Source organism: Coregonus lavaretus (assembly GCF_964263955.1).
Source record: "Coregonus lavaretus genome assembly, chromosome: 14".
Classification (NCBI taxonomy): Eukaryota; Metazoa; Chordata; class Actinopteri; order Salmoniformes; family Salmonidae; genus Coregonus; species Coregonus lavaretus.
The window spans coordinates 17,678,608-17,703,707 of record NC_140001.1 but is presented as its reverse complement, the minus strand read 5'-3'; the positions used below and the strand labels follow the sequence as shown (position 1 = coordinate 17,703,707).

The 25,100-nt window shown below is 42.6% G+C and overlaps 2 protein-coding genes across 4 annotated transcripts in view; one reads left to right on the top strand and one right to left on the bottom strand.

Annotated features, from left to right (window-relative positions):
• The first annotated feature begins 772 nt into the window (after window positions 1-772).
• On the top strand, window positions 773-19,918 carry LOC311141435 (uncharacterized protein). Of its 2 annotated transcripts, none has more exons than XM_084176763.1 (18): window positions 773-937; window positions 1,567-1,709; window positions 1,901-2,093; window positions 2,200-2,275; window positions 5,179-5,402; window positions 5,499-5,589; window positions 5,663-5,787; window positions 5,954-6,103; window positions 7,228-7,335; window positions 7,453-7,551; window positions 8,190-8,322; window positions 8,508-8,671; window positions 8,937-9,090; window positions 9,191-9,410; window positions 9,576-9,796; window positions 18,018-18,172; window positions 18,365-18,539; window positions 18,879-19,918. In XM_084176763.1, exons 1-18 carry the CDS (start codon window positions 929-931, stop codon window positions 19,004-19,006), a joined length of 2,568 nt encoding a protein of 855 aa, XP_084032889.1. In that variant the 5' UTR covers window positions 773-928; the 3' UTR covers window positions 19,007-19,918. The 2 variants fall into 2 exon arrangements, with proteins under 2 accessions (XP_084032889.1, XP_084032890.1); XM_084176764.1 differs by having other exon boundaries at window positions 861-937; window positions 1,570-1,709.
• A 118-nt stretch (window positions 19,919-20,036) lies between these two features.
• LOC311141436 (prolactin receptor-like) overlaps window positions 20,037-25,100 on the bottom strand; it is a 28,660-nt gene continuing 23,596 nt past the window's right edge. For both annotated transcript variants that reach the window (XM_084176765.1, XM_084176766.1), the window contains 3 exons: window positions 21,814-21,910; window positions 21,629-21,698; window positions 20,037-21,444 (listed from right to left, as the gene is read on the bottom strand). In XM_084176765.1, the coding sequence (XP_084032891.1) occupies window positions 20,611-21,444; window positions 21,629-21,698; window positions 21,814-21,910 (1,001 nt within the window). In that variant the 3' untranslated portion in view covers window positions 20,037-20,610. The remainder of the gene's footprint in view (window positions 21,445-21,628; window positions 21,699-21,813; window positions 21,911-25,100) is intronic.

Genomic DNA, 25,100 nt, shown 5'->3' with positions numbered 1-25,100 from the left:
AGATTGAATTTACGAACACACACGAAATCGTAAAACGTCTTGCTAGTAATTTGTTATGCTAGCAAGAGGTTTCATAGCAACAGCATCAACTTCCGGTAAACAGGGGAAGCGCTGGTATGCTCAACTGAAAGGACACCGCTCGTTTACAGTATAATAAAATGAACTAATAGTATGTAGTATATACTCATTAAGTATACAGTATGTTAGTATGGGTGTCTTTCGCCCGCGCCTGTCGGACCCTGTTTTCCCACAGTTCTGTTAACGACGTCAGGCGGGAGCGAAGGACACTGCTAGCTTAGCCAACTAGTCTGGCGGTACACAGCAGGCGGGCGGCTACCCCGTGTGCTAACTAGAAAGCTAGCACACGGTGTCGCTAGTAACTGGCAAGTTACTTACTTACTTAACACACGTATCGACCAAGCCTCCCACCTGCTGTGCTAGTGGGGAGCGGAGGCGACGGGTAGAAAAGTGTTATTCGCACTGGCGAGGGCAGGCGGGAGCGAAGGACACTGTGCTAGATAGCTACATGTGCTAACTCGCACCGGCGAGGGCAGGTGTTCAGCAGGCGGGAGCGAAGGACACTGTGCTAACTAGCTATACAGATCTTTGTAGCTAGCACACGGTATCGCCCAAGCCTGCCGCCCGCTGTACTACTGACTGCAGAACCTCGAGGTGGGCGTTCCTGCAGATGCAGGAATGCCCCGAATTGCGGGCTGCAGTTGCACACTATAAGCTTGGTGCTATATCATGTGAACTCTGGGTGCTCAAATTTTCCACAGTTGACTTGCCTGAGAGTTGTTGTCAACGATGTCATGCTATGCTTGTACAGTAACTGTGTAGTCAGCTAACTGTATATATATTTATATATATATATATATCCGACAGAAACATGACAATCTGACTTTAACTGGCAAACACGAAACAGGAGATGGACAAGGTAAGATTAAGGATGGGGTTTGTTATTGAGAAATGCCTATAGCTTGCTAGCCAAGGGAACTAGCTAGCTAGTTACATTTGCTTTCTGAAACCAGGTTGCTAGATAGCAACTGTTGTGTAATACTAAACTGCCATATGCCAGCCCGTTGTCAGTTTGTTTGATTGGACTGTTTTGACATGACTCATGAAATTCGACTTCGACGATTTTATTTCACGCCGAAGGATTAACGTTATGTAGCTAGCCATGTAGCTAACTAGTATTGATACTTGCTAGTACAGTTACAGCTGCACGAGCTAGGCTAACCATAACAAACAAATTGAGCTTGAGCGAAATGGATGGGCTAGGTAGGCACTGGCGCACTACTGTATCCTTGACTCGCACTAGCAATTGGAAGCAGAGAGAGTTTTAACTGACATGTTAAGCTAACTTTAGTCAACTAACTAACGTGTGTATTTGTGACGTTGCAGACCCAATGTCCTTGGCCATTGCACTTGTTGGCTTTGAAATGACTTTCCTTACCTGATAGTGTTCAAGTATATTTGTCGCTAACTTAGACATATCTTTCCTTGTTAGTTACATTTAAATGTAATATTATTGGATGATTTCTTATTTGCTTTGGTATATTCCAGCAGAGCAAATTGTCACCTGCAGTCCAGCCCTTTGTTCCAAAGGTCCAACAGGAAGGGAGATTGGAGCCCCCTAAACAACTGACAACTTCATCACCGCCCCTGACACTACCAAACCCTTATCTGTTGGAGCAAGGTTCAAGAAGGTAGGATTAATTCATTTATTTTGCTTTAATTATTTCATTAATTCCTCTAAACCAAGTAGGGAGTTTGTTTTTAAATTGTACATGTACTAGACTATTTGGACTATTTGTCTTTAGTATATTGCAGATTGCTTAACTAATGTGATTGTGAAGTGAACCCTTTATTAATTTCTCATTTCTAAATCTCCATCCAGGAATCAGGCTGGTAAGGCCACTTCAGGTGATGACTCGAGAAAGAGCCCCAGGCAGAGGCCTTCAACCACTGATGGTATGCGAGGGGAGACACCGAGCAAGCATGGCAACATCAGCAGCCGTCGTACCAAAGGGACAACTGAAACAAGTGCATACACAGCTGGAGAACGACCCATACGTGTTCAGCAGACAAAGGTCTGTTTAGTTATACTGACCATATTGAAACCAAACTAGAATATTACAAACTATTTTCTTTAATGTGTATTCATATAGCTCAACTGATTTTTCCCCAACTTCACAGGCATCAAAATCTAGTTCTGAGTTTGCTTCTCAGAACAATAGCATGATCAGGAGATCATTGGATGCACCAAGAAGAGGTAATCACACACGTTGCATATAACGCACAGATAATCATCATGTTTTGTTAATAGTATGTATCAATGTTCCCTCCCAAAAAATTAGGCACTGAGCAAATTTCCGGTCTGCTGAGCGCAAACTTGAGCGTTGTGTAAATTCTGTGCAACTTCCAGTGCGCGTTTACTGTGAACACTGAGGCTGTACCCGCTTTAAGTTACAGTTTCAGACAGTGGTCAAGTGGCTATTTGATCATAATGTAGGCCTACCAGAGTAGCCTACCATCAAAAACAATGGAGAAAATGCAGCCCATAACATTTTAACATGGAAATAGCTGTTCTATCAGCCAGCCTACAGTAGCAGCCAATATGTGGTGGTTAATGTAGTCCTACATTCCATGAGACTTTTGGAGAAAGAAAACTGGCAGGGCCTCACATCCACTTGTCCTGCAGACAAGGAGGTGACTGAAAGTGTTGTTTGATGCAAGAAACCACTTTACAAAATAAAATGCTTTATTATTCCCATACCATTATTGCAGAGAATAAGACAAATTATGATACCCTCTGCCTATTGGCTACTTAGTTTATTCAAGACAGTCTCAAAATACTGCCCCTTTAAGACAAAAAAAGCTCTTTACCCGACTCGCTTTTCAAAGATGTCTAGAAATGTACATGTTTTGTGCTCTTGTAGGAAGCAATCACTCCTACATTGCTGACTACAAATGAAATATAACTGGGCTAATAAGTCACTAACTAGTAAAAGATGTGAACAAATGTGCACACGTGGCTACATGCAGCTCTCGCTTTCATCTCAAAACAAGCGCATCTACTCACGACCTCTCATGCTGTAAACACAGTCCAGATCAAAGTGAAAGAAGATCCATTATGGCAATGGTCTATTTGCATATAGGCCTACTGCAGCTCTGATTGGTTATCCCGCACCGGTCTGTGTAGAGTACGGGCTGAGTCGTGCGTGTCAATGCAATAGAATCCTTCTCCAATGCGTTATGCCTACGACAAAATATCTTGCCTAGTTAATTTTTTTCCAGTATGTTGCGTTGAAAGTGGCTAGTGTTGCGTTGATCACAATTCCCACAGTAAAGGAAAACGTTGATGGTGTTAACTAAGGGGGAAAACTCTGGAAAGTTGAGTGAAGTTCAATCTCGTGCTTCTCTGCGTGGGCTGATATTTCTTCAGCCCGGCAGTCCCGGGGGAGCACGCTCACAGCTTAGAGGGAACACTAGGTACAGTTGAAGTCGGAAGTTTACATACACCTTAGCCATTTGTATTTAAACTCAATTCCTGACATTTAATCCTAGTAAAAAAATCCCTGTCTTAGGTCAGTTAGGATCACCACTTTATTTTAAGATGTGAAATGTCAGAATAAGTGTAGAGAGAATGATTTATTTCAGTTTTTATTTATTTCATCACATTCCCAGTGGGTCAGAAGTGTACATGCACTCAATTAGTATTTGGTAGCATTGCCTTTAAATTGTTTAACTTGGGTCAAACGTTTCGGGTAGCCTTCCACAAGCTTCCCACAATAAGTCGGGGGAATTTTGGCCAATTCCTCTTGACAGAGCTGGTGTAACTGAGTCAGGTTTGTAGGCCTCCTTGCTCGCACATGCTTTTTCAGTTCTGCCCACAAATGTTATATAGGATTGAGGTCAGGGCTTAGTGATGGCCACTCCAATACCTTGACTTTGTTGTCCTTAAGCCATTTTGCCACAACTTTGGAAGTATGCTTGGGTTCATTGTCCATTTGGAAGACCCATTTGCGACCAAGCTTTAACTTCCTGACTGATGTCTTGAGATGTTGCTTCAATATATCCACATAATTTTCCTTCCTCATGATGCCATCTATTTTGTGCAGTGCACCAGTCCCTCATGCAGCAAAGCACCCCCACAGCATCATGCTGCCACCCCGTGCTTTACGGTTGGGATGGTGTTCTTCGGCTTGCAAGTCCCCCCTTTTTCCTCCAAACATAACAATGGTCATTATGGGCAAACAGTTCTATTTTTGTTTCATCAGACCAGAGGACATTTCTCCAAAAAGTACGATCTTTGTCCCCAGTTGCAAACCGTAGTCTGGCTTTTTATGGCAGTTTTGGAGCAGTGGCTTCTTCCTTGATGAGCGGCCTTTCAGGTTATGTTGATATAGGACTCGTTTTACTGTGGATATAGATACTTTTGTACCTGTTTCCTCCAGCATCTTCACAAGGTCCTTTGCTGTTGTTCTGGGATTGATTGACACTTTCTGCACCAAAGTACGTTCATGTCTAGGAGACAGAACGCGTCTCCCTCCTGAGCGGTATGACAGCTGCGTGGTCCCATGGTGTTTATACTTGCGTACTATTGTTTGTACAGATGAACGTGGTACCTTCAGGCGTTTGGAAATTGCTCCCAAGGATGAACCAGACTTGTGGAGGTCTACAATTGTTTTTTCTGAGGTCTTGGCTGATTTCTTTTGATTTTCCCATGATGTCAAGCAAAGAGGCAGTGAGTTTGAAGGTATGCTTTGAAATACATCCACAGGTACACCTCTAATTGACTCAAATGATGTCAATTAGCCTATCAGACGCTTCTAAAGCCATGACATCATTTTCTGTAATTTTCCAAGCTGTTCAAAGGAACAGTCAACTTAGTGTATGTAAACTTCTGACCGACTGGAATTGTGATACAGTGAAATAATCTGTCCGTAAACAATTGTTGAAAAGATTACTTGTGTCATGCACAAAGTAGATGTCCTAACCGACTTGCCAAAACTATAGTTTGTTAACAAGAAATTTGTGGAGTGGTTGAAAAACGAGTTTTAATGACTCCAACCTAAGTGTATGTAAACTTTCGACTTCAACTGTATATACTCTTCCAATTGCAGGACACATTTTTTTGTCATTAGTGTGGTGTTTTATTTGCTTTGTCTGCAGGGGTTTTTAGAGGGTCCAGATCTGCCCCAAACTCATCAGCGAGATCCAAACTTGCCCAGGTGGATTTAGTCACATTTGAGGTGAAAATGGCTGAATTCCCAGAGCTGGGTGGTGTGGCACCCGGCAGTCCTGCACTTCCTGTCCCACAGAAACCTGGAACCTGCTGGGGATCAGCCTCACCATCCCTCACCCCCCATCATCAGAGCTCAGTATCCACTAGTAAGGTAGGTCTACTGAGCTATAGCATGCTGTCATAAATGTTATGTCTAATTTATTAAATGATCTTAAGAAATGGCATGTGATTTTTGTATCATCTGTAGACTACACCAGTAAGAAAAGGACAAAGACAGGACCTCAGTCGATTCACCCCTTCCAGTGAAAATAGTGACACGTCCTTGACTGTTGCACAAGGTACTGGACCTTTTGCATTCAGCATTCAAAAGTAATGTAATAAGAAAATAACCAATGTACTTGACCCAATCAGGTCAGCCTGTGGAGGCCGTTTCACACAACAGTGGCCTGGCAGTGACCTCCTGGGCCAATGTGGCCTCCCAGCCGCCAAAGAAAGTAATCCCCAAGGAAACGGTCAATAATAGCACTCCATCCCAGGTACAGTGTGTGCTTGATGCTAATCCTACTGTACATCTCGATCTAGCTAAAGTGCCCCCTTGCCCTCAAACTGTTTAAGCTTTGAAGATTTGCTGAGGTAGAAATTAAGTTGACCAACATTTTGACTTTTGAAGTGAATTTGTCCTTTTGTCTTGTCCTTAATTAGAAGGAGGAAACAGCTGTGCAGCAAGAAGAACAAGCCTCTGAGAAGAAGAAAAGGAAGAAGAAGAAGAAGAAATCCAAAATGCTGGGTGAAGGTGGCGCGGTAGAGGAGTCGGAGGACCTGGTCATTTATCAGGAGCCACCCAAGTTTGAGGTGAAATAAGTCACAGTGCTCATGTACATACACTCAGTGGCCAGTTTATTAGGTACACCCATCTAGTGCTGTGTCGGTCCCTCCTTTGCCGCCAGAATGGCCTGAATTCTTCGGGGCATGGATTCTACAAGGTGTGGCGTTCAAACGTTGCTCAATTGGTATCAAGGAACATAATGTGTGCCAGGAAAAAAATCCCCACACCATTACGCCACCAGCCTGTACCGTTGACACCAGGCAAGATGGCGCCATGGACTCATGCTGCTTACGTCAAATCCTGACTCTGCCATCAGCATGTCGCAACGGGAACCAGGATTCGTCGGACCAGGCAATGTTTTTCCACTCCTCAGTTATCCCGTGTTGGTGATCGCGTGCCCACTGGAGCCGCTTCTTCTTGATTTTAGCTGATAGGAGTGGAACCCGGTGTGGTCGTCTGCTGCAATAGCCCATCCGTGACAAAGACCGACGAGTTGTGCATTCCGAGATGCCGTTCTGCACACCACTGTTGTACTGCGCCGTTATTTGCCTGTGTTTGGCCCGCCTGTTAACTTGCACGATTCTTGCCATTCTCCTTCGACATCTCTCATCAATGAGCTGTTTTCGCCCACAGGACTGCCACTGACTGGATGTTTTTTGTTTGTCGCGCCATTCTCAGTAAACCCTAGAAACTGTCGTTCTGAGATACTGGAACCGGCGCGCCTGGCACCGACGATCATACCATGCTCAAAATCACTTAGGTCACTCGTTTTGCCCATTCTAATGTTCAATCTAACAGTAACTGGATGCCTCGGTCTGCCTGCTTTATATAGCCGGCCACGTGACTCACTGTTGATGCAAACCATTTTCGTGAACGGGGTGGCCACGGAGTGTATAGTTATGTTTTAATAATATGCTCAAAGTGCTTTACATTGTAAGGAGGAACATAGTAAAGGGGGATATTTTAATAGACTTCAGGAGACCTCCCTTTTTCATATTTAATCAATCAAATGTATTTATTAATAGAGCCCCTTTCACAGCAGCAGTTGTTACAAAGTGTTTATACGGAAACCAAGCCTAAATCCCCACACTGATGATATTTAGTGTCAAATCAATTGAATTGATTTGGTGACGGTTTATTTTCCTCCCAGGATGAAGAAGAGTTTCCAGACTTGTCTCTGGCCTTCGCTGGTTCAGCCAGAGTGCAAGGCTACAACTCAGTATTGTTCAGCAACATGGCAAAACTAGTCAAAAAGGAGGTATGGAATTAACATTACTCTTGAAAATACAAACCAGAAGCATTATAAATGAAATTACAACTTCATTGAATCAATAATAATTTCCTTCTTAAAATGTATTTTTTATTTCTGGTACAGGAGGGTCACAGAGAAGGAACAGGACTCCAGCCAGGTGACCAAAACAAGGAAAAAGCCACGGCAGGAAAAGCTCAACCTGCAGAGACAAAGAAGGGACAGGTCAGCACTGAACATTACTCATGATTTATAGGAAAATATTTGATATGATGAGGATATGGGGCCATTTCATATGAGTGTGTAACTAGTTTAAAGTTAGTAGAGAGAAGTGGTTCTGGATGACTCTAAGTCTGGGGTAGTAAATTCCAATCTGTCCAAGGAAGATAGTGGGGTTTATATTAGAATGGTGTACGGAGGGAACGTCCTGCTTGGGGGTAAGAGGTCATGACATAGAAGGGGTAGTGCTCATTGACGATGGCCAGATGTGGTTGAAGAAATGTGTAACCAAGAGTATAAAAGCTGTGAGATTTGTGTGTGTGTGGGCAGTTCAACTGACAAGGGGGCAAGGCTATGTCCGTTTGTTAGATGAAACCACGGGCTCGTGATTAAATAAATACTTGGTAAAATCTCCACAGAATGTCTAAGTAAATTCTTGCATCTTGAACTTCTCAATACCAGAAACTCATCATAACAATATTGAAATCTGATTCAGGCTTATTCTGTACAGACGCAGTTCATGATGTTAGAAGAGTAAATAGCCTAAAAAGGAGTAATATAGCCTAAAAGTCAACCTCCTTCATTGTTGTTGTGTAACTTTGTCCAAATGGTTATTCTTGTAAATGGTTAAACCTTCTCATCAGAAAGCTGAGAAGACCAGTGGGAAGAAGAGCAAAGTCCCTGTGCAGCTGGATATTGGGAACATGCTGGCGGTTCTGGAGAAGAAACAGCAAACTCAGAAAGACAAGCAGGACACCAAAGGGGTCATCCTCTCAGGTTATATTACAGCAGAAAAAACTTCAGATCTGTCATAGTTTTTTTTATTTACGCATGGAACTTTTAAATGAAAAGTGCTTGAAAAATAGCACTGATTGTGATGATGATAATATTCATACACATATTGCTACCCACATTTAGCATCATGCTATTCTAACATATCTGCGACACTTGTTACTATGTAGTTGGTGGGTCGCTACCTGTCGGCCATAAGAACGCACTAATCCAGAAGAAACCATGGCTACAGGATAAGATAGCCCACAACCCCTTGGACTCGACCAGCCCTCTGGTAAAGAAGGGCAAGCAGAGAGAGGTTCCCAAAGCTAAGAAACCCACACCACTGAAAAGGGTGAGTCTCTCAGTTAGGACCCCAGCTATCTGGAAATATGTATGGACTGTGTTGATTATCATTCCCTAGCTTGGATTTACTCTGTTGACTTTCTTTACTTCCACAAGCATTTTCTGTGATTAAATGTTTTTCCCCTATTGAATGCTTTGCTGAATGGTGCACTGCTTTGGACAAGATGAAGCTTGATAAGCCTTACTTTAGCATGCATTTTAGACCATCTCTCGTCTTAAAATATGTTTTTATAGTCACATTGTTCAATCTGCAGGTGATTCTCAAGGAGAGGGAACACAGGAAACAGAACCGTTTGCTGGAGGAGCGGGCACTGCCCCCTTCAAGTGAAGAATCCAAGATGGCCGGCAACATGACAGAGGAGCTGTGTGAGGCCATCGGCATAGACCAGGACCCACGTGACTCTACAGGTCAGACACAACTTCACTTCATCATTTTTAGAATAGGAAATGTACATAGTGTAAGTACTTATGACTAAGCTTAAGAGGTGATGTGTGTCTGATACTTCAGATGTAAGCAGCAGCCCTACTAGCTCCTCTGTGCTTGAGGGGGAGCAGTCAGAAGTACATGAGGAGACGAGAGCGGCAGACGGGGAGACGAGAGTGGCAGACGGGGAGACTGAGGAGGAGACTGAGAAGGACACAGAGGAGATTGAAGAGCCAACCAATCAGTCTCAGCCACAGCCCTGCCCTCCCATTCGACCCAAAATCCACAGCAGGAAATTCCGAGAGTAAGCCATCATGGTTTCCGTTTCTTACACTGACAAGATAAGATTCTAAACACGTACTCTTAACCATACTGGATTATATACACACACACACACACACACACACACACAAGAAATAGAAAATGGAGCATGATTTTATTTCCACCATTTACATATTGTGTGTCCCAGTTACTGCAGCCAGGTGCTGAGTAAAGACGTGGATGAGTATGTGACCAACCTGCTGAAGGAGCTGGTGCGCTTCCAGGACCGGCTGTACCAGAAGGACCCTATGAAGGCCCGCATGAAGAGGCGTCTGGTCATGGGCCTCCGGGAGGTCCTCAAACACCTCAAACTCAGGAAGGTCAAGTGTGTTGTCATCTCCCCCAACTGTGAACGCATCCAGTCCAAAGGTACAGTATACTCATCAGACTTAACTTCTACAACCTGGGTTTCCTGTGTTGACTAACTAAATGAGATTCCAGGGGCATTATATATATATATATATATATATATATATATATATATATATATATATATATATATTACACACACACACACACACACACACAGTGGGGGGAAAAAAGTATTTAGTCAGCCACCAATTGTGCAAGTTCTCCCACTTAAAAAGATGAGAGAGGCCTGTAATTTTCATCATAGGTACACGTCAACTATGACAGACAAATGAGGGAAAAAAATCCAGAAAATCACATTGTAGGATTTTTTATGAATTTATTTGCAAATTATGGTGGAAAATAAGTATTTGGTCAATAACAAAAGTTTCTCAATACTTTGTTATATACCTTTTGTTGGCAATGACACAGGTCAAACGTTTTCTGTAAGTCTTCACAAGGTTTTCACACAATGTTGTTGGTATTTTGGACCATTCCTCCATGCAGATCTCCTCTAGAGCAGTGATGTTTTGGGGCTGTCGATGGGCAACACAGACTTTCAACTCCCTCCAAAGATTTTCTATGGGGTTGAGCTCTGGAGACTGGCTAGGCCACTCCAGGACCTTGAAATGCTTCTTACGAAGCCACTCCTTCGTTGCCCTGGCGGTGTGTTTGGGATCATTGTCATGCTGAAAGACCCAGCCACGTTTCATCTTCATTTCCCTTGCTGATGGAAGGAGGTTTTCACTCAAAATCTCACGATACATGGCCCCATTCATTCTTTCCTTTACACGGATCAGTCGTCCTGGTCCCTTTGCAGAAAAACAGCCCCAAAGCATGATGTTTCCACCCCCATGCTTCACAGTAGGTATGGTGTTCTTTGGATGCAACTCAGCATTCTTTGTCCTCCAAACATGACGAGTTGAGTTTTTACCAAAAAGTTCTATTTTGGTTTCATCTGACCATATGACATTCTCCCAATCCTCTTCTGGATCATCCAAATGCACTCTAGCAAACTTCAGACGGGCCTGGACATGTACTGGCTTAAGCAGGGGGACACGTCTGGCACTGCAGGATTTGAGTCCCTGGCGCCGTAGTGTGTTACTGATGGTAGGCTTTGTTACTTTGGTCCCAGCTCACTGCAGGTCATTCACTAGGTCCCCCCGTGTGGTTCTGGGATTTTTGCTCACCGTTCTTGTGATCATTTTGACCCCACGGGGTGAGATCTTGCGTGGAGCCCCAAATCGAGGGAGATTATCAGTGGTCTTGTATGTCTTCCATTTCCTAATAATTGCTCCCACAGTTGATTTCTTCAAACCAAGCTGCTTACCTATTGCAGATTCAGTCTTCCCAGCCTGGTGCAGGTCTACAATTTTGTTTCTGGTGTCCTTTGACAGCTCTTTGGTCTTGGCCATAGTGGAGTTTGGAGTGTGACTGTTTGAGGTTGTGGACAGGTGTCTTTTATACTGATAACAAGTTCAAACAGGTGCCATTAATACAGGTAACGAGTGGAGGACAGAGGAGCCTCTTAAAGAAGAAGTTACAGGTCTGTGAGAGCCAGAAATCTTGCTTGTTTGTAGGTGACCAAATACTTATTTTCCACCATAATTTGCAAATAAATTCATTAAAAATCCTACAATGTGATTTTCTGGATTTTTTCTCCTCAATTTGTCTGTCATAGTTGACGTGTACCTATGATGAAAATGACAGGCCTCTCATCTTTTTAAGTGGGAGAACTTGCACAATTGGTGGCTGACTAAATACTTGTGTGTGTGTGTGTATGTATGTATGTATGTATATATATATATATATATATATATATATATATATATATATATATATATATATATATATATATATATATATATATATATATATATATATATATATATATACTACTTACAAAGCATGTAGAGGTCTGTAATTTTTACTTCAACTGTGAGAGACGGAATCTAAAACAAAAATCCAGAAAATCACATTGTATGATTTTTAAGTAATTAATTTGCATTTTATTGCATGACATAAGTATTTGATACATCAGAAAAGCAGAACTTAATATTTGGTACGGAAACCTTTGTTTGCAATTTCAGAGATCATACGTTTCCTGTAGGTCTTGACCAGGTTTGCACACACTGCAGTAGGGATTTTGGCCCACTCCTCCATACAGACCTTCTCCAGATCCTTCAGATTTCGGGGCTGTCGCTGGGCAATACAGACTTTCAGCTCCCTCCAAATATTTTCTGTTGGGTTCAGGTCTGGAGACTGGCTAGGCCACTCCAGGACCTTGAGATGCTTCTTACGGAGCCACTCCTTAGTTGCCCTGGCTGTGTGTTTCGGGTCGTTGTCATGCTGGAAGACCCAGCCACGACCCATCTTCAATGCTCTTACTGAGAGAAGGAGGTTGTTGGCCAAGATCTCGCGATACATGGCCCCGTCCATCCTCCCCTCAATACGGTGCAGTCGTCCTGTCCCCTTTGCAGAAAAGCATCCCCAAAGAATGATGTCATGATCATTGATGCCCCACGAGGTGAGATCTTGCATGGAGCCCCAGACAGAGGGTGATTGACAGTCATCTTGAACTTCTTCCATTTCCTAATAATTGCACCAACAGTTGTTGCCTTCTCACCAAGCTGCTTGCCTATTGTCCTGTAGCCCATCCCAGCCTTGTGCAGGTCTACAATTTTATCCCTGATGTCCTTACACATCTCTCTGGTCTTGGCCATTGTGGAGAGGTTGGAGTCTGTTTTAATTGAGTGAGTGTGTGGACAGGTGTCTTTTATACAGGTAACAAGTTCAAACAGGTGCAGTTAATACAGGTAATGAGTGGAGAACAGGAGGGCTTCTTAAAGAAAAACTAACAGGTCTGTGAGAGCCGGAATTCTTACTGGTTGGTAGGTGATCAAATACTTATGTCATGCAATAAAATGCAAATTAATTACTTAAAAATCATACAATGTGATTTTCTGGATTTTTGTTTTAGATTCTGTCTCTCACAGTTGAAGTGTACCTATGATATAAATTACAGACCTCTACATGCTTTGTAAGTAAGAAATCCTGCAAAATCGGCAGTGTATCAAATACTTGTTCTCCTCACTATATATATACAGTGGGGAGAACAAGTATTTGATACACTGCCGTTTTTGCAGGTTTTCCTACTTAGAGGTCTGTAATATTTATCATAGGTACACTTCAACTGTGAGAGACGGAATCTAAAACAAAAATCCAGAAAATCACATTGTATGATTTTTAAGTAATTAATTTGCATTTTATTGCATGACATAAGTATTTGATCACCAACCAACCAGTAAGAATTCCGGCTCTCACAGACCTGTTAGTTTTTCTTTAAGAAGCCCTCCTGTTCTCCACTCATTACCTGTATTAACTGCACCTGTTTGAACTCGTTACCCGTATAAAAGACACCTGTCCACACACTCAATCAAACAGACTCCAACCTCTCCACAATGGCCAAGACCAGAGAGCTGTGTAAGGACATCAGGGATAAAATTGTAGACCTGAACAAGGCTGGGATGGGCTACAGGACAATAGGCAAGCAGCTTGGTGAGAAGGCAACAACTGTTGGTGCAATTATTAGAAAATGGAAGAAGTTCAAGATGACGGTCAATCACCCTCGGTCTGGGGCTCCATGCAAGATCTCACCTCGTGGGGCATCAATGATCATGAGGAAGGTGAGGGATCAGCCCAGAACTACACGGCAGGACCTGGTCAATGACCTGAAGAGAGCTGGGACCACAGTCTCAAAGAAAACCATTAGTAACACACTACGCCGTCATGGATTAAAATCCTGCAGCGCACGCAAGGTCCCCCTGCTCAAGCCAGCGCATGTCCAGGCCCATCTGAAGTTTGCCAATGACCATCTGGATGATCCAGAGGAGGAATGGGAGAAGGTCATGTGGTCTGATGAGACAAAAATAGAGCTTTTTGGTCTAAACTCCACTCGCCGTGTTTGGAGGAAGAAGAAGGATGAGTACAACCCCAAGAACACCATCCCAACCGTGAAGCATGGAGGTGGGAACATCAGTCTTTGGGGATGCTTTTCTGCAAAGGGGACAGGATGACTGCACCGTATTGAGGGGAGGATGGATGGGGCCATGTATCGCGAGATCTTGGCCAACAACCTCCTTCCCTCAGTAAGAGCATTGAAGATTGGTCATGGCTGGGTCTTCCAGCATGACAACGACCTGAAACACACAGCCAGGGCAACTAAGGAGTGGCTCCGTAAGAAGCATCTCAAGGTCCTGGAGTGGCCTAGCCAGTCTCCAGACCTGAACCCAATAGAAAATCTTTGGAGGGAGCTGAAAGTCCGTATTGCCCAGCGACAGCCCCGAAACCTGAAGGATCTGGAGAAGGTCTGTATGGAGGAGTGGGCCAAAATCCCTGCTGCTGTGTGTGCAAACCTGGTCAAGACCTACAGGAAATGTATGATCTCTGTAATTGCAAACAAAGGTTTCTGTACCAAATATTAAGTTCTGCTTTTCTGATGTATCAAATACTTATGTCATGCAATAAAATGCAAATTAATTACTTAAAAATCATACAATGTGATTTTCTGGATTTTTGTTTTAGATTCTGTCTCTCACAGTTGAAGTGTACCTAAGATAAAAATACAGACCTCTACATGTTTTGTAAGTAGGAAAACCTGCAAAATCGGCAGTGTATCAAATACTTGTTCTCCCCACTGTATATATATATATATATACTCCTCAAAAAAATAAAGGGAACACTTAAACAACACAATGTAACTCCAAGTCAATCACACGTCTGTGAAATCAAACTGTCCACTTAGGAAGCAACAGTGATTGACAATAAATGTCACATGTTGTGCAAATGGAATAGACAACAGGTGGAAATTATAGGCAATTAGCAAGACACCCCCAATAAAGGAGTGGTTTTGCAGGTGGTGACCACAGACCACTTCTCAGTTCCTATGCTTCCTGGCTGATGTTTTGGTAACTTTTGAATGCTGGCGGTGCTTTCACTCTAGTGGTAGCATGAGACGGAGTCTACAACCCACACAAGTGGCTCAGGTAGTGCAGCTCATCCAGGATGGCACATCAATGCGAGCTGTTGCAAGAAGGTTTGCTGTGTCTGTCAGCGTAGTGTCCAGAGCATGGAGGCACTACCAGGAGACAGGCCAGTACATCAGGAGACGTGGAGGAGGCCGTAGGAGGGCAACAACCCAGCAGCAGGACTGCTACCTCCGCCTTTGTGCAAGGAGGAGCAGGAGGAGCACTGCCAGAGCCCTGCAAAATGTCCTCCAGCAGGCCACGAATGTGCATGTGTCTGCTCAAACGGTCAGAAACAGACTCCATGAGGGTGGTATGAGGGCCCGATGTCCACAGATGGGGGTTGTGCTTACAGCCCAACACCGTGCAGGACGTTTGGCATTTGCCAGAGAACACCAAGATTGGCAAATTCGCCACTAGCGCCCTGTGCTCTTCACAGATGAAAGCAGGTTCACACTGAGCACATGTGACAGACAGAGTCTGGAGATGCCGTGGAGAACGTTCTGCATGACCGGTTTGGCGGTGGGTCAGTCATGGTGTGGGGTGGCATTTCTTTGGGGGGCCGCACAGCCCTCCATGTGCTCGCCAGAAGTAGCCTGACTGCCATTAGGTACCGAGATGAGATCCTCAGACCCCTTGTGAGACCATATGCTGGTGCGGTTGGCCCTGGGTTCCTCCTAATGCAAGACAATGCTAGACCTCATGTGGCTGGAGTGTGTCAGCAGTTCCTTCAAGAGGAAGGCATTGATGCTATGGACTGGCCCGCCCGTTCCCCAGACCTGAATCCAATTGAGCACATCTGGGACATCATGTCTCGCTCCATCCACCAACGCCACGTTGCCACAGACTGTCCAGGAGTTGGCGGATGCTTTAGTCCAGGTCTGGGAGGAGATCCCTCAGGAGACCATCCGCCACCTCATCAGGAGCATGCCCAGGTGTTGTAGGGAGGTCATACAGGCACGTGGAGGCCACACACACTACTGAGCCTCATTTTGACTTGTTTTAAGGACATTACATCAAAGTTGGATCAGCCTGTAGTGTGGTTTTCCACTTTTAATTTTGAGGGTGACTCCAAATCCAGACCTCCATGGGTTGAAACATTTGATTTCCATTGATAATTTTTGTGTGATTTTGTTGTCAGCACATTCAACTATGTAAAGAAAAAAGTATTTAATAAGATTATTTCATTCATTCAGATCTAGGATGTGTTATTTTAGTGTTCCCTTAATTCTTTTGAGCAGTGTGTGTGTGTGTGTGTGTGTGTGTGTGTGTATATACAGTGGGGAAAAAAAGTATTTAGTCAGCCACCAATTGTGCAAGTTCTCCCACTTAAAAAGATGGGAGAGGCCTGTAATTTTCATCATAGGTACACGTCAACTATGACAGACAAATTGAGGGGAAAAAATCCAGAAAATCACATTGTAGGATTTTTTATGAATTTATTTGCAAATTATGGTGGAAAATAAGTATTTGGTCACCTACAAACAAGCAAGATTTCTGGCTCTCACAGACCTGTAACTTCTTCTTTAAGAGGCTCCTCTGTCCTCCACTCGTTACCTGTATTAATGGCACCTGTTTGAATTTGTTATCAGTATAAAAGACACCTGTCCACAACCTCAACCAGTCACACTCCAAACTCCACTATGGCCAAGACCAAAGAGCTGTCAAAGGACACCAGAAACAAAATTGTAGACCTGCACCAGGCTGGGAAGACTGAATCTGCAATAGGTAAGCAGCTTGGTTTGAAGAAATCAACTGTGGGAGCAATTATTAGGAAATGGAAGACATACAAGACCACTGATAATCTCCCTCGATCTGGGGCTCCACGCAAGATCTCACCCCGTGGGGTCAAAATGATCACAAGAACGGTGAGCAAAAATCCCAGAACCACACGGGGGGACCTAGTGAATGACCTGCAGAGAGCTAGGACCAAAGTAACAAAGCCTACCATCAGTAACACACTACGCCGCCAGGGACTCAAATTCTGCAGTGCCAGACGTGTCCCCCTGCTTAAGCCAGTACATGTCCAGGCCCGTCTGAAGTTTGCTAGAGTGCATTTGGATGATCCAGAAGAGGATTGGGAGAATGTCATATGGTCAGATTAAACCAAAATATATAACTTTTTGGTAAAAACTCAACTCGTCGTGTTTGGAGGACAAAGAATGCTGAGTTGCATCCAAAGAACACCATACCTACTGTGAAGCATGGGGGTGGAAACATCATGCTTTGGGGCTGTTTTTCTGCAAAGGGACCAGGACGACTGATCCGTGTAAAGGAAAGAATGAATGGGGCCATGTATCGTGAGATTTTGAGTGAAAACCTCCTTCCATCAGCAAGGGCATTGAAGATGAAACGTGGCTGGGTCTTTCAGCATGACAATGATCCCAAACACACCGCCGGGCAACGAAGGAGTGGCTTCGTAAGAAGCATTTCATGGTCCTGGAGTGGCCTAGCCAGTCTCCAGATCTAAACCCCATAGAAAATCTTTGGAGGGAGTTGAAAGTCCGTGTTGCCCAGCGACAGCCCCAAAACATCACTGCTCTAGAGGAGATCTTCATGGAGGAATGGGCCAAAATACCAGCAACAGTGTGTGAAAACCTTGTGAAGACTTACAGAAAATGTTTGACCTGTGTCATTGCCAACAAAGGGTATATAACAAAGTATTGAGAAACTTTTGTTATTGACCAAATACTTATTTTCCACCATAATTTGCAAATAAATTCATTAAAAATCCTACAATGTGATTTTCTGGAAAAAAATGCTCATTTTGTCTGTCATAGTTGACGTGTACCTATGATGAAAATTACAGGCCTCTCTCATCTTTTTAAGTGGGAGAACTTGCACAATTGGTGGCTGACTAAATACTTTTTTTCCCCACTGTGTGTGTGTGTGTGTGTGTGTGTGTATATATATATATATATATATATATATATATATATAATGCCATTTAGCAGACGCTTTTATCCAAAGCGACTTACAGTAATGTGTGTGTATATATTTTTACATATGAGTGGTCCCAATTATCTCACCATTGGCGCTTAGAATTGTTGTTTTTCATTGTGTTTATATTGCACATGCAAGAGCAAAATGACAATACCCAGTCATTCTAAAATGGCATGTTTATCCAAAGTAGGTCAAATCATCTGTTCTCATGTTTTGCCCTTTTTTCAGTGTTTACAGTGCACAATGCTAAAGATCATGTATTCCCTCTTCCACAGGCGGTCTGGATGAAGCTCTCCACACCATCATTGACACCTGTCGGGAGCAGGGCGTTCCCTTTGTGTTTGCCCTCTCCAGGAAGGCCCTGGGCCGGTGTGTCAACAAAGCTGTTCCTGTCAGCCTGGTGGGCATCTTCAACTATGACGGAGCACAGGTATGGGCATTCAATAAAACTGGAGGCTTAGTAAGTGCTGCTGGACATTTTTGTTTAGTATAAATGACACAATGTTGGAGACTTGTCACATATTGCATGATACAGACCAGAGACTAAGAAGCTCATGGTTCTCTTGAAATTGTTACGTGGTGCGTGCGTGGATGTGGTTACGGATTGTCTTTGATTCTACAGGACCATTACCACAAAATGATTGAGCTGTCGTCAGAGGCGAGGAGAGCCTATGAGGTGATGATAGAAAACTTGGAGTTGACATCACAAGGAGAACAGGAGAACCAAGAGGATCAGCTGAGCACTGGGCCACTGCCACCTCCTCCAGCCTGCTCAGAAGCACCGGAGCCAGAGTACAGTAAGTGAACAAATTCCATTCACTGACTGTCAAAAGCCAATTTACATTATGCTAAATACTCCTGTGGAATCTGCCATGACTAGAATCTCCTTCATACATTTCCCTAGTTTCATTTCCATTTAGCTACATTCCCTACATTGTCTGTCACTTTTGCCTTGGTGATGCATGGGTGGCCAGATTTGGGCTTAGAAAAGTTAAGTGTAAATTGTATCTTAGCTGATAAGAAAAACAGTTATTTACCAAGCCTGTTTCTCTGCTTAGTTTCTGTACGGTGAGGTACTAACTGAATGAATGACTGCTCAATGATTTGTTTATTTTCTCTACATCCCTTTCTTTCAGTAAAACTGTGGAAGAAAATGCTGGAGAAGGAATGCAATCACAAGTTTTTAAACTTTGAGGAGCAGTTTAGCTCTGTCCCCAGGGCCAGTGACTGTAAAGAACAGATGGATGAGGATGAGAAGAGTTGATGGAGACTGTGCCTAAAAAGCCACTTGATGCCAGCGCTGACTATCAGTCCTGAAGGAAATACTTGAGATGATGGCACACTATAGCACGATTAACCAGGAATGAGTTTCCTGAAGGCTTCGTAGTAGCCAACATGGCACCCCATTTCTCTTAATGACCCAGACCACTCGTAGAGCTGCTAAGTGCTTCATTTGGAAAATGTTGTTCACTTCACATACAAAAGATTGATCATTGTATATAGATTTGACAATTGTAACTGCCCCCACAGTGGGGCTAGGTTGTCGATAGAAAGTGCCATGTTAGTTACGAAACCATCTGGGAACCTCCCCGACGTTGCATCCGAAATGGCACCCTATTCCCTATATAGTGCACTATTTTTTTTGCCAGAGCCCTATGATAGGTTAGGGAATATTGTGCCATTTCAGATGCAGGCAGGGATCGAAATTGATCTATTTCCTGGGACCAAACCAATCACTAGAAGTGACCCTTCAGCATGTATTTACACTGCTCCATGATGACTGAGTATGCAGAACAATTTGAGATAGGTTTATTTACCTAATGTGCCTAAATAAATTAGAATCAATCAAAGTACACTTTATATCTGTGAAAGATGTTGGGATGAGAGACATGGCCTTCAGAATTGTGTTGCAGAGGTCCACAGTAGTTTTTTTCTTCTTCCTGAACCAATGGAAATGCCACCAAAACTAAAATGCTATGTTTTGTTTGCCTGTGTTCAAATTAGACATATTCTTTCCTTTGTCAATCATGTGTACTTACTGTATAAGGTTGAGATTCAGTGAAGTTTTGTTTCTTTGAGGCTACACCAGTCAACAAATGTCTGCTGTCATATACACTGATATGAACTATCGGTCTTCGACATTAGCCAAACAATAAAATTATAATTTTACACCTAACAGAGACAGTGTTTTGTTATTTTGTTGTCATTGACTAATTATCAAGTAGCAAATGAAGCTGATCTAATTTAGTAAATTTACTTTTCTTTGTTACATTCTTGTAATAAAGACATTCATGTGCAATACTTTTTTTTATTGTTAAATTGAGTATTTTATAACATATTAAATTAATGATATGGTTAACAGTGACCAATAATGATCTAAAGTGATATATATTGTATTTTTTACATTCATTGTTTGTATTTAAATTGTATTCCTTCTGATGCATCATTTTGAATGTGACTGTAGTGTCAATGCAGTAAAACTGCCCCCAAATCAAAATGATCAAAGCTGTACAAAAAAATCAGTTATTCTTCTTTAAGCAATTACAATGAAAAATCTCATTCAACATTCATCAATTGTCTTGACTCTTGAATATGGAACGTTTTCGTTAAGTGAGTTTCCTTGTTACGCTTTCTTGTGTGTAACTTGTGGCCAGTGTTTTAATCTCAAGACATACAATAATTACTAATCAGAAAATACCATATTTATCCGGTCACTGTATACAGTACATACAAAAACCTATATCCTGAGGAACATGACATTATAGTCAATTCTCTTGTCAGTGAAAATGTCACAATCTATCCTGAGTATTTATTTTTTCATTTGTTTCATTGCAATGTCCCAAATGTCATTTCAGACAAAATGACGTTTTACAAAATGTGTGATATAGTAACAGGCTCCACATAACCATTAGATCCTATATGCACTCCCTCTTTTGCAGGCACTGTTATATGAGGTTTACATGGCTTCTGGTGGAGACATTTCTCTGATTGATTGCCTCTCACCTTACAGGAAGTGCAATTGAGGGGGACCGTTTCTCTCTTGAGCAGCACTACATTATCATTCTCCACCACACTCACTTTGCTATAGTCCTCCTGCCTCTGATCCACCTCGGGTACCAGCACCTGTAGGCCTATGCTCTTTTTCCACCTCTGAACTTCCACATAACCAATGTCCTTCGAGGGAGTCACAATATTCTGTGATGACAAATTATGTTTGTCATCACAGTTTGATTGGCTCTTGACCACTGTTTCCCTGTAGTCTAGATGTTGTCTGGCTAAGCTGTCCCAGAGATCTTTATGATGGCTTAAGGATCGATGCTTGCTGGAAACAGGTGCTTGCTTTGGCGTTTCAGTAACATTGTTGAATGGCTTCTTCTGAGGACACGGATGAGCTGTAACGTCAGTGGACAGGCTCTTGGTATTCCTAAACGTAGATTCAAGCCCCTCAGTATTACCCTGTTCCACTGTCTCTCTGCCGCCATCAACTTTTACTTCCTTATTCTTAGCCTCCATCAACAGGCTGTGGTCATGGCGACCATGATCTATGGAGTTTTTTGTCCTTGTTTGTCCATTCTGAAGATCTGGTGTCACCTGTTCACTATCAAACACCAGCAGATAGTCTACCTGCTGGTCCTTAGTGGCCATGGTGGGAGGAAAGCCCTGGTTGATCAGAGAGCTGAGAATGTCATCAGACCGCCCACTCTGGAAGAGAGTTGCATAAGATGAACAATACTGGAGGAGGGAAATATTATCTTAAAATGTAGACCTGCATGTCTAAATTCATGTTCCGAATAATTTTTGTGTGTCTGTTTCTGTGCTGTCTGGGGGTTGGGAGAAGAGCAAAATAAGAATTTAGTATAAAATGGACAAGTACATTGCACTTTACCTTGAGGAGTTGTGTATCTAGTCCTGATATCTTTGGACCAGGAACAGGAGGCAGAAGACAAAGCTTCACACTGGGACAAAAAAGATGGCAAAGAACATAGTTTGTATGGTACTCACAATTTGAATATATTATAGATAATTTGAAAATAATACTTTTAAAATATTCTTTTTAAGAAAAATACATACTATTTTCTCTTCATAGCCAGGGTGAAGGTAACAAGCAGGAGTATAAAAGCAGAAAAGACGGCAACCACAATCCAGATCGATCGCTCCTTCAGAGTGTCTACAAAACACGCACAAAACAAACACATGGGAGAGAACAGCTTCAGACTGAATTTCAAATGCATACTGTATATCAGGGTTGTGCTCAATTCAGAACGTAATTGAGAATGCCTCATAAATTCCAAGTCAATTAATGAATTGAATTTGAATTGAAGTAGTAAACAGGATACAGAATTGCAATTCAAATTTTTATTAAAGGAAATATAATTTAATTCAGTGAAATTCAAATGGCTCTTCTATTCTAAGGTGCAAACTATACAAATATACATATTATACATAAAACATCAAACATGTCGCTATATATATGCATATAAAATATTGTTGAAACAATTGAGTTTCAGGACAAACTATTACATTTAATTATTAAGAAAAACAAAACCTGTATGCAAATATTCTAAGTTATTATATTTCATTAATACATTTACATTTTAGTCATTTAGCAGACACTCTTATCCAGAGCGACTTACAGTTAGTGAGTGCATACATTATTTTTTATTTTTTCATACTGCCCCCCCGTGGGAATCGAACCCACAAGCCTGGCGTTGCAAACGCCATGCTCTACCAACTGAGCTACATCCCTGCCGGCCATTCCCTCCCCTACCCTGGGCCAATTGTGCGCCGCCCCATTAATCACTTAAATTTTCTTAAATATGGGGAAAATACAACATTTCCCAGAATGCATTAGTTTAGCCCAAAAATTGGCCCTGCGTCGTCCGGGTTTGGCCGGGGTAGGCCGTCATTGTAAATAAGAATTTGTTCTTAACTGACTTGCCTAGTTAAATTAAGGTTAAATAAAAAATACAATAAATTAAATATCAATAAAAACCCTCAAGTTGACCCTAAAACCTTCAAAAAGAAGCCAAACCAAAAAAACGGTTGGTGGAAATATCATTGGCTACTCTAAGCACTAAGGTTAAAAGAGTATATGAACATTGTTTCCAGAGAAAAATGATATATTCTTTGGTATCCGGAAGTGTGACCTGTCAGATTCAATGAAACTATGACTTTGTGGAATTTCTTTGAATTGCACTGAATTACATTTTACTTCCTATCACTCAAACTCAAATAAAACTCGACATCCTGTGGGGTGTGGTCAATTAAATTCGAATTGAACGGGAGAGGTGTTCTGGTGCTCTAATTGATGACGTATGTCGCGCAGCAAGAGTCAAGTGGAGACGAACGGATTGAGTCAGTCAGTCGTCCTGATGAGCCCTTCCCAGCTAACTAGTTTATAGATGTGGCTCGAAACTTCAGCAATAATTAAAAACTTGTCTGCCGAAGTTGGGACTTGCGAGCTTGTTCAGAATCATTCCGTCTTTATCGGGAGTAATTGTTTGTGTTTTTTAAAACAAAAATGTAGAGGTTAATGCCATAATTGTACATTTTCGGTGAAAATCCCTACAATACATGTGCTTTAGCTTTAGCTGTCACCCTCGCCTGATATTGGCTATCCTATCTAGCTACTTCCCTCCTAACTGCGGTAAGCAGGAGCGAAGGACACTGTTGTGTTACCGGCTAGCAGCACTCTCCCCATTGAGCAGTAGACTATATCACAGTGACATCCAGACTGTTACCAGTACCCAATACCAATACTACAAGTTATTTCTCGTGAAGGTTGTTATCATACTCGAAATAAAATCAAATGGGATGGAACAAATTGGCCACTTTAGCTACCACCGCCGACATGTGATACAGCTTCCCAATGGGAAGCAACTTCTGTCCAGTGGGAAGCAACTCACGTCGGCAAGTACTAGCCTCTTCTGTCGCCCGGAGCAAAGACGCTAGCAAGCACATTGATACAACATCATTGCACTGGTCATTCGCAATGGCTTGTCGTTATGTTAACTAATTGGCATGTCACGGGGACATCCAGATGGTGACCAATACTACAATTGATTTCTCTCTCGCCCATCGAAATAAACATTATTTTACAAGTTTTAACTAGCGCCATGCTGCTGCTGTTGTTGTCAGCTAGCCAGCATAAACTATACTGAACAAAAATATAAAAGCAACATGTAAAGTGTTGGTCCCATGTTACATAAGCAGAAATAATGGATCCCAGAAATGTACCAAACGCACAAAAAGCTTATTTCTCTAAAATGTTGTCCACAAATTTGTTGTGGCATATCAAGAAGCTGATTATGAAGCATGATCATTACACAGGTGCACCTTGTGCTGGGGGCAATAAAAGGCCACTCTAAAATGTGCAGTTTTGTCACAACACAATGCCACAGATGTCTCAAGTTTTGAGGGAGCGTGCAATTGGCATGCTGACTGCAGGAATGTCCACCAGAGCTGTTGCCAGAGACTGTAATGTTAATTTCTCTACCATAAGCCGCCTCCAAGGTCGTTTTAGAGAATTTGGCAGTACGTGTAACCGGACTAAAAAACGCAGCCCACGTGTAACCACACCAGCCCAGGACCTACACATCTGGCTTCTTCACCTGCAGGATCATCTGAGACAAGCCACCCGGACAGCTGATGAAATTGAGGAGTATTTCTGTCTGTAATAAAGCCCTTTAGTGGGGGAAAACTAATTCTGATTGGCTGGGCCTGGTTCCCTAGGCCCACCCATGGCTGCGCCCCTGCCCAGTCATGAAAAATCCATAGAATTTATTTATTTCAATTTACTGATTTCCTTATATGAACTGTAACTCAATAAAATCTTGAAATTGTTGCATGTTGTGTTTAGATTGTTGTTCAGTATAGCTTGCCGGGAGGGGCTCATCAGGACGACTGACTGAACCAAATCCATTCGTCTCCACTTGACTCTCAGCTGCGCAACGTACAATTTGGGCACAAGGCGTGCAGGCCAGGGTTGGGTACGTTACTTTCTAAATGTAATCCGTTACAGTTACTGTACGAAAGGCTGTGAACTATTTGTATTTAATCATATCAGTAATGTTAGTTCATCATATCAGAGCTGTAGCTCCGCCCACCGGTGAAGTGGAGCAGAAGATCAGCTCGAGAGAAGTCAAGTGAGAGAAAGTTCCAGCCATCCTTGTGTTTTCCCACCAGTTAGCTTTCATTGTGTTAGCCAAGGCCAGTGTACGTCCTTATTGATACGCAAGTACATATCTTTCAGGTGTTTATGTCTGAAGATGCACTCTGCGACGATAATGTCATATTTATGGGTATGCTAATTAGTAGTTTCTACTGCTGTGAGCTGGCTAGCTCTGTTTTGGTTGTCA

Bases quoted from the DNA above. Each gene is read 5' to 3' on its own strand.
- LOC311141435 (XM_084176763.1), top strand. The intron at 18,173-18,364 runs GTATGGGCATTC...TTGATTCTACAG, and splicing joins TCAACTATGACGGAGCACAG to GACCATTACCACAAAATGAT. The intron at 18,540-18,878 runs GTAAGTGAACAA...CCTTTCTTTCAG, and splicing joins AGCACCGGAGCCAGAGTACA to TAAAACTGTGGAAGAAAATG.